The following is a 13,747-nucleotide window of genomic DNA, read 5'->3' as shown; positions in this document are numbered from 1 at the left end:
GCTTTAAAAACGATATTTCTTGCCCGCACTTGATTAAAAAGGAAAAATATTTCATATAATTTTATTTATTTGCAACAGCTGACGAGCGAAGCACGCGAAAAGAGGAGAGTTGGCCATCTTTTTGCTTTGTGTTGGCGTGAGCGTTGCCGAATATTGGCTATGTGGACGGCTGCATTTGAATTCATGTATTCATAGTCAGCTGTTGAAGCGACGCCAACGCCAACGCAACGCCAAAGTTCTATGTGGATGGGCCTATAGAACTTTCGCGTTGGCTTTGGCGTTGATTTGACAGAACGCACGTTAAAAGTATGCTTGCTACAATGAACGCTTGTCAGCGAATGCTTGGGCCACTAAATTAACATACTAACGACAGATGAATTAATATTTCATATCAATAATTGCATTAAAAACGATATTTCTTGACCGCACTTGATTAAAAAGGGAAAATATTTCACACAATTTTATTTATTTGCAACAGCTGACGAGCAAAGCACGCGAAAAGATGAGAGTTGGCCATCTTTTTGCTTGGTGTTGGCGTGAGCGCTGCCGAATTTTGGCTATGTGGACGGCTGCATTTGAATTCATGTATTCATAGTCAGCTGTTGAAGCGACGCCAACGCCAACGCAACGCCAAAGTTTTATGTGGACGGGCCTTGACTCCACAGTCGGCCTCACGGTGCAGCGAACAAAGGTGGCGCCGTCAGTGGTACCGCTACTTTGGTTTTGCCGATTTTGACAGTTGTGGTAACTTGTAAATAAACCTTTGTTTACAAATCAACGAAAGAGAAAGTTGAATTATAAGTGCAAAATCAGTTTAAATCGTGTTAATTTGCAATTTGTGAGTGATTTTTGAGTTGAAGACTGCGTATACAATGAATACAATGAAGTGCTGTGTGTTAAATTGCGACAACCGTCAAGATGCAAGAAGCGTAGATGCAAGTGTAGCGCTGGGACGAATCGTTGCATTTTGTGTACATAGGGCACGGCAAAGCCGTTCCCGAAATGTTTCTCTATTATTTATTACCAGCATTTCCTCACAATGATTTGGTTTCTGCTCCACGCAGCCTCCATTAGCAAGTTAACTAATCAGTCCCGCAGAGACGCTGCTGCAGTTTTCTGCAGCAGCCTTAATTGCAAAGCAATGAAGTGCACCACAATGTTCACTGTTCTTTAATAGATTAGGTGAAAAATGCAATATTTTCGCATTTAGCAAAATTAAAACACGTTTTTCGCAGTAAAGTGAACTGCTTTGGCTGTTTCAACTCGTTCTTCTTTTCGCTCTATTCTTTGTTTACTTGTGGTACACAAATGTCAACGCCCAGGACGGCGCAATCTTGTATTCTATCATTCTTGAGTCGGCCTGAGCAAACTGGCCTCAACTTTGTTCTTCTCTATCCACATAGCGCTAAAAAAGGTTTTTTGCTAATTTTTTTTTTTATGTACAAACTGAATACACTGATTTTTATTAATTCTTTCTTTAAATTCACCGACTTCTTCTCTATTTTGCACCGCAGCTAACAATAAAGTAAAATTTTCTTTGATGTATGTGTGTATGTGCATACCCTGCAGTAAGCCCGGGGCCAGCCAACGCTAAGTCACCATGTACGTCTACAGCGACAATTGCACTAGTGCGAATATCGACAACGGTTTCTTTTTGAAAAAAGTGACCACGGTGGCACAGAGAAGAAGATTAACTTTTCCTCGAGTAGTGTGAATAACAAGCACAACCAATTTGACAGCTAACGAGCTTTGATTGAGATTATATTTATATGTCAACGTACTTTTATGCTTTGCCGTTCGCATATGTTTACACATCAAATTTCATGAGTACCTGGTACTCACCCTTTTTTTTTGTGTATATTGTCTACACTTTGTCAACAAGCACAACAGCTGTGCTTCGTCTTGCATTTTCTATTCCATCAGATATTTATTTGAGCGTGCACGTGCGGGCGAACAAATTTTTTACAAAATTTGCAATTAAATTGAATACAAGTTTGTGTGCTTACCTGTTGAGTCTGATTTCATAATTATGCCAATTTTACACAGCTGCCTTCCAGAAAAATGTCGAATGAGCGGGCTCAATGTTCAAAAGGAAAACTAAAATATTTTGCTACTACGAATTGTCCTGGCTGTCATGAAATTTCAAAAAAGCTTGAAGAATAGAAAGGTATGTTGCTTTAAAGACTTTTAAAATCACATATATAGTCAAAATACACTTTGTTTTGATTAGTGTTTACTGCACAATACTATTATTTATTATTTCAGATACCGTTGAAAAGCAACAGAACACTATCATCGAGATATTGGCGGAGCACAAAGTGTTGTTGGACCGTCTTCTTTCCCAAAATGTTGCAGTGGAAAACATTATGAGCATTTTTCCTATAAACTCAGATGAAAAATTTAAGGAATTTGACAATATTTTAGCTACTAATGCGGATCCTTATGTAAATGTATACTGTAGCTGGAAAATAGAATTAGCCCAAGTTGTTAAATTTAAACATTTTTTGTAAGCGACAAATGCAACTTCTTATTGCTGGCAATGCAGAGCGAAACTTACATCAAATATTTGGCCAAAATATAATAATGAACTATAATGTTGACGGAATCAGCGGAAAGAAACGACTACGGGATTTATGCAATGTATTTTCCGTAATTATAGGCACAACATTTTTTTTACTACGGTTAATTTTTAAATCGTATTGGTTTTTAATAACAACGTATTTTCTTCTTATAACCAGATGTCATATCGACCTTCAGCAAATCATCAGACACAACTTTGAGAGCAGCTTTCCAACGCCAAAAGAAAAAAATCTCCAAGCAAACAACCCGCATTAAAACCAAAAAAAAATAAGGAGAACCGAAATGATGAAGAAAATGAGACTGAGATATACGAGGAAATCGAATTTATTGAAGAAATTGATGAGACTTAATATATAAAAACTACAAATACTATTTTTTAGATTGTAAGGTTTAGCTAGCCTTGAAGAAATATGCTAAAAACCAAGTACCTTTTTTATTAAAAAATAACTATCTACAAGACATTTTTATCAACAATATACATATCTGTATTTCAATGAATTGTATTATCCAAAGGTATAAAAAAGTGTAGACAATAAACACGAAAAGGTGGTAGAGAATCTCTGTAGTGCGATTCAGTAACTCTTAACGATGCATTTGTCGAGTTGTTAATTAAAGATTTTTGTCGTTGTCAATAACGCGTCACTAACTCATTCCTAACGACAGTGACAAGCTGACTTTTTCCATTAATTCAAATTGATAAAAAGTGGCATCACCGCTGTTATAATTTCAGAATGGCGTCTACCAGTGGAGCAGGAGCTAAAAGGAGTCGGGCATCAGCGGAGCAGCTCAACGTGATGATCGACCTTCTCACGGAGAACGAAAGGCTTACGTCTGGAAAGTTCCAGCGTCTCCACGGAAAGCTGGAGTACCAAAAGAAGTGGGCGGAAATGGCACAAAAGCTCAACGCAATAGGAGGAGCTGTAAAGTCTGTGGAACAATGGCATTCGGTAAGTACTTATCTTGTGTTTTAAGTGTGTGTATATAGGAAGCAGTTTTCGAGAGTGCGATAAAAAAACAATTAGTATATATATATGTACATACGTGAAGTACAATTTTTTAATTAATATGTGCAAATGAAGGATCAGGTTGTTGGTTAATTCGGAAAAGTAATTTTTAGTGTTCAAATTCATTTTTAACATATTGGGTACAGTTTAGTTATTTGTGCAACGACTTTGGGTTGCTGTGCCCAAACGTGTGACCCGAATCAAACAACCTTTACACACACTTATAGACAAGAGTATACACTTTTTTTAAGCAAAAGGTTTACCATAGCTGTGCATTAATTTATTTATAATTTAGGTTTGAAATATGGTATTTTTGCAATCAGCTCCCAAGCAATAAAGTGCGGTCCATCGTCTTTCTTTTAAGGGAGGTTTGGGGGGCCACGCCAACTCCCCCTCCGCTCTCTACCCCAAAATCGTTGTACAAATAACTTAACATTTCCCCCGGGACTTTTGTTTAATTTTGTTTGAGCTTCCTGTGCACATTTATTTATACTTTTATTTTCTTGGCCATTCATAAATATGCTGTAAGGCTTTATATACTACATATTTGTTAACTATGTATATCATTACTTTGCAAACAGGTCTGGCGCGACTTAAAAAGCCGTACAAGCGTACGTGTACGTGACCGGAAGAGGAAGCAGGCTCTAACAGGCAACAGGCCCATCGAGCAGCAACCTTTAACGGAGATGGAGAGGCGGGTAATTGATCTGATTGGGATCAACTACATCGAGGGTCACGAAGTTGAAAGTGTCTATTAAAAATCGTAGAATTTTCCTTAATTTTGTTAATTAATTTTAATTTTAATTAATTTTTAATCAGATTTTATAAAATAACTTCAAGTACGCAGTTTTATAGCGCATTAAATTAAAAATCAACGCGATTTCCTAGCAACCTCATTTTTACACATTGTTATACTAAAATTTAACTGTTGATTAGAAATCGTTGAATTTTCCTTAATTTTGTATAAAACTTGAAACCTTGCTTTGTATGATTTTGTTTTAAGGATGATCCATATTTTTATAAAAAAAATAACAAACGAATTTTAGCTTCCAAAATATTGCGAACATTTAAAAAATCAATGGTGTATACAGACTTTTGCTGTTAAGTGTACATATCATACAAGAGTTAATTTTATGGTTTTTCTTTTAATTTTCAAAATAAATTACTTATTTTTTTCTTTTATGTTTTAAATTAATTATTTTGTACCTTGTTTTGTACCTGACTGGAATATGTACCTTTAGTTTAAAAAATATATATTTTATGAAATAAATTGGAAATGTTTTTGTTATGAATATGACATAGCTGTTATGAAAATTAAATTTATTTACCTTAATTACACATTCGCCTGCCCCTACCTGGCTACGCCCATGCCCTCGACAAAAAAAAATATCAAATATTAACGGTATTTTATAGGGACATCAAACTTGGATTTTACCCTACTGACATTGAATGGGCTACAAAACTGCATACTTGGAAATTTTCTAAAGATTCTGAATAAAGTGTTTGAAATTTTAGTGAACGTTTTTTTTAAGTTTAATAAAGTTTTGTGAGGTTTTTGTTATAGAATGAGGTATATTTTGAATACAAATTTGCGAAAATAGTTCAATATTGAAAATATTTAGAATATTATGAAAAACGATATTACGAAAACTTCTGTGAGTGATTGTATGTAAAATTAAAAGAAAAAACTTTAAGTATTTAGAAGACAAAACTAGTCCGAAGATAAAAATGTAAATTTAAAATAAAATGGGTATTCATCTAAAAGCATAAATGCCTCGTAACTTGTAAATAAACTGGTTTACGATACAAAATTAATTAAGTTTACGTGGTTACGAGGCATTTATAATTTTAGATGAAATGCTAAAAAAAAAACAAAAGTATTTAGGAGAAAAAATTAGTAATTAATCGGTCTTGGACACGTTTTCCCATGGAAGATACCGAATTTGAAGTATAGTCGGTACCGTCTGCATGTGCATGTGTTTCTGCTTCTAATATTATATTATTATCGAGTTCATTTATTTGCTCGCGCAAACGGATATTATGCAAGGTTGAGCACGCATTTACAACCTTACCAGCAAAACCAGGGTCGTATAGTAACACTCGTTGTTGTGATAAACATCGCCAAGTTCATTTAGGCACTCCAAATAGTCTATCTACTGAATTTCGAGCTTTGCATAGCGCCTCGTTGTACCGAAACTTAGGAGTATCCTCAGGTTGGTTCGGTAAAGGCGTCATGAGCCATGGCTCTAAGGGGTGTCCTGAATCGCCTGAAAGGAATTTTTTAAATTATGTACATTTTAAAGTAAATTAAAAAGAATACCAATCAAAAGCATGCTGCGGTTTCCATTGTCAAAAGCTCTCTGCATGACTCGCCGAACTGGACAGGACTCCAAATGTAAGAGTCATGTCGTGCTCCCGGAAACCTAGCATTGACGTTCAGTATTTTTAAATTTGGTCACATATCTATAAAAGTATAACAAATATTTATCGCTCGACTTTTATTTAAAATACTTAGCTCAGCATTTGAACATTTATAGAGTGATAGCCATGATGGTTCACGTATGCTTCCTCATGAGTTTTAGGACCCAAAATAGAAACATGCGTGCAGTCTACCGCTCCAATAGTTCCTCCAACAAAAGGCGCAGGCGCTGAAGCAAACACTTCCTTGGCAGCTTGACGGTCCACCTGCGTCATAGGGAACTTAACCTCCTCAAAAAATAGTCCACTGTTTATGCCATCAGTTACGCGATGTATACGACGGCTTATAGATGATTGGCTCATTGATATGCCCCACTGTGCCCCTACAGGCCGTTGGTAGCATCCTGTGGCGTAGAAGCGTAGTGTACACAAAACCTTCAAAGATAAACGATTATTTGGGAAATGTTTAGTTATTTGTGCGGAGCGGAGGGGGAGAGGGTGTGACATCTAAGACCACACCCGTTAGAAAGAGTACAGTCAAAACTTTAAGGAATGTCATCCCTCCCCTCTCTGACCCGTCTACAGACTACCGGGGGCCCATTTTAAAATGGGTTCACCCCATTAGCATTTCAACATGCCACATCGAAACTTACAAAAAAGTCCATAATTAATAAACTTGTGCGTGGAAATTTGAAATCTTTGTTTTAAATTAAAGTTTAATCCTTGGAATACACGCGTATGTTAAACTTTTTAGATTCGAGTCACGCGTTTGAGCATCATTGTACAAATAACTAAACCGTACCCGAGAAATTATTGTATACAAAATTGCATGCTCTAATTATTTAAAGATTTACCTGTTTGTCCGCCGATATTGAGGTAATACTTTTTCCTTTCAATTGGATTTCCAGCCGCTGGATGAGCTCCATTGCAGTCTCTGGGCCCACACGATATAGCTTCCGGAACTCGGAAGGCGCCAGCTCAAATGGATCGTGATTGGCCCGGAGCAAACGCCGATCCACTGTGGGGGTATTTCTGACTCCATAGTTTCGGTGTAAACTAAACGCCACATATTCAAACGCCATTTCTTTTATATAAATTCACTTTGGATTTACTTGCGCGCAAATTCGTTTGGTTAACGCAAACTTAACAACACCAAATGAGATGTCGATAACTTAACCATAAACGAATCGTTAACGAAACAGCTGATTTTGACTTAGCGAATATCGATAAGAAAGTACTTATTGAATAGAAAAATCTTTATAATTATCTTTTAGCTAAATTAGCCACTGCGAATGTCGTTAAAAAAGTTACCGAATCGCACTACTGGTGCCAATGTCTCCATATAGCCCCAAAAGGAGTACTTAGCCAATACCTCTGGAGATTTGCGATGACAAGCACATGTGAGATGTCTATAGCAAATAACATTGTGTGGCTCATATCTCAGAATATCCAGTAAAAAAACTGTGGTGATGTCCTTTATGGGGATAAAGTTTCCAGAGGTGAAATTTTAGGTAGCACACAATTTCTTACACGCATGGTTGCTTTTCAGCACTCATGAAAGAAACTTAAGAAATATTTGAAAAAAAAGTTCATATAGTACATTAATTTTTGAAAGAAATACCATATTATGTATGTACTCTGGTTAGTAATATCAAAAAATGTATTAGAACCACCGTTTAATGTTATATTTGATACAAATTAATATTGCTGCCCCGAACGCTCTGCGCCTTGCCACTGAATAATAGGTTTACTTAAAATTACATCCCTGGTCCTTGTTCTTTCTGTATCGCATCGTGGTGAATTCACATTTCTCAGAAATTTGACAACAAAACAAAGCGAGTATTTTATTTGCTAATTTTTGCGATTTCTATTGTTTAATGTAAATTTATGTCTTTTTAGGATATGTCGAGCCAACAAAGAAGGCGCAGTTGGAAAATTGAGTAATTAGTAATGAAGTAGTAGGCATATTTGGAAAATTATGCCGATAAGCAGAATGGAATTTGGGAAAGTAAGTGCATGGTTGCAGCATATCTATGTATAAAAATATTTAATTAAATTGTTTATAGAAATGTTATAAATCGAGTGGCTCATTTACGATGTGCTCCAAACATTTGGCGATCTTTTTTCGCCTTTTCAACGTGCTAAGTAACAAGTTAAGAGGACTGCCATCACGGCCGGTAAGAAACCGCAAGCAAAGGGCAGACAACCTTCCAGGAAGCTGCCTCCTGTCCCCGAGTCGAAGCTGCAGTTCAGCAAGAGCAGGTCAGCAAATTGCTACCCTGATCAAACGTAAACTAAAGCGCTCTGCTGTGACTGCACTCCGTAAACGTGAAAACTTGGTGCATGCTGAGAAATATCAAACAAGAAAACTCCGGGATGGACGCCGTGAGATGGAGGAGCGCTGTGTGGCAAAGAAATGCGGCCAATTCGACGGGCCTGAAAAATCCAAATTGGCTTTTGTGATCCGCATCCGCGGTATCAACAAAGTTGCACAAAAAGTGCGTAGTTTTACAGTTCTGTCTTCGCCATGATTCAATAATACAAGGTTCGATAAACTGACAGTTGTCTCTCTCGCACCGCTCCCTTAGCAGTGGCACCGTGTTGCTTCTTTGCAAATTTACATGGAAACAGTGTAGCTTTGGTGTGAAATAAAAGTATAAGCTTTTGTGCAATATGTTTATTTGTATATGCATATGAAGCATATTTAACTGATGAAAACATAAGCAATGGATGTTTACATCAATCTCATAGTAGTCTTATTTTAATTTTGAGTCATTTTGCAGTTTTTATACGGCTAAATAGCATATAAATTACGTAATTCACGTAGATATATCAATATTACGTTCAACATTTGGTTTAAAATGCCAGATTTCCTGCAAATACATTAGAGTTTACGAAAGGAACTTCACTACTAATTGCCTACATTGCGTACTTTTCTACTACCATTTTCGAAACAAGGGATTGCATTCTTGCCCTTTCTCTGTCCTTCGTAAATGTAACCTTTTGTAAGGGAGTGTCAAACCGCAGCTGTCAATAATAATCTAACCTTGTATTATTGAATCATGTGTCTTCGCCACATTAAAACGGTGTGTTCAACAAATTGAGCAAGGCAACCATTAATATGCTACGTATGCCGAAGCGCACGAAATTCAGTGCGTTGATTCACTTCACTTCAAGAAAGCCCCCAACTTCCTGTTGCTATTCAAGTTCAACACATCAACCCGAGGCTGGCGCAAGAAGGCTAATCACTACGTTGAGGTTGGTGATTTCGGTAGCCGGGAGGATAAGATCAACAAATTGCTGCACAAGATGGCTTAAAGAAATTGTTGTTTTGTATTTAAGGCGACAATATAATTTGGCACATCTTGAAAAGACGCCCAAGCAAAAAAAAAAAAAAAATTTAAAAATTCCTGAAGTTGCCTTTTCACGGGTCGATTTCTGTCGACTGGAAAATTTACTTAAGATATCGACTATCCAAAACGCTTACATTTTACGGTTGAATTGCAATTTACACGGGTAGATTTTGGTTAAACGACAAAAATCGACCGTGTAAAGGCAGCTTAAATAACGTTCAAATTAATCATCCCCTTTGAGATGGGAAATACCAATAACCATTTCATAATTTCGAAAATTATTCCATTTATATTTGTTCTTGCATTTTCCACACCACTTGTGAGGTATGCTTTTACGCGCGTTACCGATTTTTTTTTTATGTGCTCGGTTGCCCAGGAGGCCTATTTTCACCTTTACAAGTTAACTTAAACAGAATTAAAACTAAAGCATGCAATATATAAAGAAAATTAAAAGTTGTATTACATCTAGTAAACTTAAAAAATTGCACATTAAATTAGTTTTTCATTATAAAATTAAATAAAATAAAACAATTCAGTTGAAGTGTATACATATGTTCATATTAACAAAGGGTGGTCTGTTTGCACCCACAGTAAGTTCCCATGAAGCCTAGCCTAAATTCAGAACTGAAAAAAACGAGCAAATAGGGTCGGAAACTACTAGCCCTAAAAGCATAATGTGGAAAATATTTGAAGAGCTGCGAAATTGTATTGCAATAATAAAAATAACAGTGCATAAATTGGAAAAATGGTTTTTGTTTTGCTTTATAATTTTTGGGAATATTGGTTCAGATGGAATTTTTTTATTTGTTTGGTTTTTCAGCTCGTTAATGATGCACCCAGGGTTGCATTTACTGTATGAAAATATTTCATGAAGCGTTCCAAAATTAGCTCCGAGCAACTATAAGTTGGTTAAGCTTAAATGAAATAGTTTTTTATTAAATATTTATTCCTGGTATTTAGTAAAAATAATTCATCTCAATACTGATGTATGAAATGAAAGTAAATAAAAATCTACGAATACATTTCATGAATATTTTGTCATAGGGCCATTATTAAATACAGACATAACTTTGTCGGGCGTTGGTGCTGACGTATGTATAATTAATGCGTTAGAGAGAGATAGATATACAAGCTCAAGTGCTAATTTAGGTACACTTGTGTACCTGTTACTGGTCTGGCATATACTGTAACTGCGAAAATAATGACAATTATAATCTATTTAGATGCATATTTTAGGTAAATATTATATCGTCGCCTGGATAAAAGATTGTCACAAGTTACTTTCGGTAGCTCACAATTGAAGTTTGGAATGCAATTTCTCAGGAACTAGACTACAGATTTTCTCCAAAGTGTCGGAGAATGCCATGTACTAGTTCATGAAATTCTTAAATTGTTTTATTTTTTTAGTTTAGTGTCAACCATTTATGAGTTTAATAAAATTTTGTCGGATACGATATTTGTCAAAAAATTTGCAGTCAGTTTCAATAATATACGCCAAAATGTGATAACAATTTTTATAAATTAACGATACTTTTTACTAATCAGCCTAATCGTGAGTTTCGCCCGAACCAAATTTCGCCAACAGTTTTTTCATCCACCTGTAGTGAATACACGCAAACGAAAAGTAAAAAGTGACCCGGTTCTAGAAAATGAAACTCATGATAAAGCTGAATATGTCGGAAACTAAAAGTGTGTTTGCATTGTTCAACTTTGCGTTCAACATTTGCGTTCAACTCAGCGCAGGGTTGCACGAAAAAAAAGTTGAATGGCTAAAAATATCAAAATATGAAAAAATATCAAAATATTCGCCATAAAAAGGTGTTTGCATTGTTCAACTTTGCATTCAACTTTTGGTTGAATGGCCTTTCAACTAATCGCTTTCAACAAAGTTGGTCGCCTGCCAACATTTAGGCATTCAACTTTTTTTTCGTGCAACCCTGCGTTGAGTTGAACGCAATTGTTGAACGCAAAGTTGAATAATGCAAACACTGCTTAAAGAAGAACAGATAACTCTATTGGGGTGTTCACAGTTCGTTCCAAATAGTGTCTCAAAATGTAGACGTCTACATTTTAAGACGTTTTCTAACCGTAAAATCTGTGGTGTTGTTGTTTCCCATACAAAATTGGAAAACGACGCCGTCTACATTTTGTCACACTCAAAGGTATGTTTTTTACGCGTCTACATTTTGCAACCTCGCAGCAGGGTTGCATTATGGCAATACTATTCATATTTTTTTATTTATTGGGCACTTTTTCTGTATTTGCATTTAATTTGAGCGCAATTTCTGATAAAATGCAACAAATCAAGGAAAATAAATAACAAATATTACGAATTGGTAATTAAGTTAAATAATTACAATTTTTCAGAAAAAAACTCGAAAGGCGACATATAAAAAAAGCAAAGTTTTGAGACGATTTTGCGACGACTGCTAGAAAGGGGTGCTCACAGTTTGATGCTAAAAATGTCTCAAAATGTAGACGTCTACATTTTCAGACACAATTTGGAACGAACTGTGAACACCCCATATTTGAAAGATTTTGATTAGTTTAGTACGACAGCAACACTAACGCAATTTGTACCAAATAACCGAAAACATTTTAGTCAATTACTCGGAAACTAAAGAAGATATCCAAAAACCACAAATTGTCAAAATGACGCTTCCGGCAATTTTCCATCCAAGCGACGATATTTGAATGTTGCTCGCATATTTTCGAGCCTGTATGTAAATTTTCTGGAGAAAGGTTAAAAAGTATATTCATCTGCTGAAAAGATATTTTCGCAGATTCACATCTTATTTAAAATAAATCTATCAGCCCTATCTCCAATTCCATGTGAATAAATCTCTCCAGTGCTTTAATAATTTTCACCACAATAAATAGCTGCACAACACCCTAATTGCCGAAAAAGCGTTGCTTGCAACACTAGTCCTTTATGGGGACCAAACTTGGTGAAAAAAATAGCTAAGTTTGTTTACTGGATATACTGAGGCTCATATCTTGGAACTAGTACTGGGGACAAAGTCAATAGCGAATCGATAAAGTTTCACTGTCGACATTTATTGCAGGGTATGTATGCGAGCGTACAATCGATAGTTTATTTTCGATATGACTAGCGTACTTGTACGCGATAGTTCGTACCAGTTTGTATGTACTATCACGTTTTGGTGTTCTGGTACCCAAAAAACTTGTAAGAAAGAGGAAATTGGGAGCGCAAAACGACATTTCTTTTTGAGGAGAAGTGGCTAGTTTATACTGGATTTTACTGGATAAATTTTTGCTAGTAAGAACTTGCAAGCGAGAAAAACAGCTGATCGCATGTTGCTGGGTGGAATTGAAACTAATAAAAGAAATGTTTATGAGGTTTTTATAGTTGAAATTGACAAAATAAACTTATTTAGATATAATATACATTGTTTTATTAGCAACTAGCTGCGAATAAACAAAAAAATTAATCAGCTATTCGTAAAACTTGCAAATTATTACTGGTTTTGCGTTCTTGTACTTTTGTGCTATGAGAGCGAATTCTCAGAATTCAGTTACTGGAGAGTTACTGGCAAGTTACTGGATAATTTGTAAAAGAACACAACTATGGTCAGCCGTTTTTTGCAGGGACTATTCGATAGTATCGATACTATCGGTAAAAGGGCTTCCGCACGCCGCGATTTCTCAGGTAACTTTTAGTTGAAAGCAAAAATCGCCTCGACCGGACGGCCTTTCAACTAATCGCTTTCAACAAAGTTGGTCGCCAGCCAACTTTGAGCTCGTTCAACTTTTTTTCCTGGCAACCCTGTGTTTGTTTACATTCTATACATGCTTTTTTTCTTTTTTTTTAACTTTTTTTTTATCTTTCAGCTTCTCTAAAGCACCACTACCAACGCTTGGCTTACCAAATTTACGCCAATTGATAAAATTTTGCGATTTAAATTCATTTTCAATAATGTAAATAACAATTCGTGTTCAATCGAAAATCGCCTCGTCTGAATAGGGATGGCAACTTTTTCACTTTCAACTTCTCATTCAACTTTTGTTGCCTGTAAAATCGTCGCGTGCGAATGCCCTATAAGAAAAAAAATATGAGATCCTTACTACTGCACTATTTATATTAAGGGTATTCATCAAACCTTATAAATGCATTGTAAACCGTATAAACTTATAATTGTGTAAACCTTATAAATGAACTGTCAAAATTTGTATGGAAACTCGTTTACATATTTCTGATAAATTTATCCAGCGATTTCACTGAATAAACTTGATAAACTGAAGACAATGCAACTCTGTCGCAACTCTAGCTATGTTTTCTTAGGCAATAATCGGGATCCGCATACAAATTTTGCACGCAAATTCAACAACGATATGATCCTGATAGAGATCTGGTTCAATTATTATCCCGTC

At 35.8% G+C, this 13,747-nt stretch overlaps 2 protein-coding genes across 3 annotated transcripts; one reads left to right on the top strand and one right to left on the bottom strand.

Annotated features, from left to right (window-relative positions):
• The first annotated feature begins 3,289 nt into the window (after nucleotides 1-3,289).
• Nucleotides 3,290-4,374, top strand: LOC118745757. The gene is made up of 2 exons (XM_036479407.1): nucleotides 3,290-3,527; nucleotides 4,166-4,374. Exons 1-2 carry the CDS (start codon nucleotides 3,312-3,314, stop codon nucleotides 4,340-4,342), a joined length of 393 nt encoding a protein of 130 aa, XP_036335300.1. The 5' UTR covers nucleotides 3,290-3,311; the 3' UTR covers nucleotides 4,343-4,374.
• On the bottom strand, nucleotides 3,421-7,399 carry LOC118745756 (putative nuclease HARBI1). Of its 2 annotated transcripts, XM_036479406.1 has the most exons (4): nucleotides 6,857-7,399; nucleotides 5,905-6,437; nucleotides 5,657-5,851; nucleotides 3,421-3,507 (listed from the first exon to the last, which is right to left on the bottom strand). In XM_036479406.1, the coding sequence occupies exons 1-2, from the start codon at nucleotides 7,082-7,084 to the stop codon at nucleotides 6,096-6,098; spliced, it is 570 nt and encodes a 189-aa protein (XP_036335299.1). In that variant the 5' UTR covers nucleotides 7,085-7,399; the 3' UTR covers nucleotides 3,421-3,507; nucleotides 5,657-5,851; nucleotides 5,905-6,095. The 2 variants fall into 2 exon arrangements, with proteins under 2 accessions (XP_036335299.1, XP_036335298.1); XM_036479405.1 differs by lacking the exon at nucleotides 3,421-3,507 and having other exon boundaries at nucleotides 5,447-5,851.
• Nucleotides 7,400-13,747: the final 6,348 nt, after the last annotated feature.

The sequence above is a fragment of the Rhagoletis pomonella genome, unplaced genomic scaffold, assembly GCF_013731165.1.
Source record: "Rhagoletis pomonella isolate Grant_MI unplaced genomic scaffold, Rhpom_1.0 Rhpom_scaffold_00009, whole genome shotgun sequence".
Classification (NCBI taxonomy): domain Eukaryota; kingdom Metazoa; phylum Arthropoda; class Insecta; order Diptera; family Tephritidae; genus Rhagoletis; species Rhagoletis pomonella.
The sequence above is the reverse complement of the archived record's forward strand: the minus strand, read 5'-3'. Positions and strand labels throughout refer to the sequence as shown.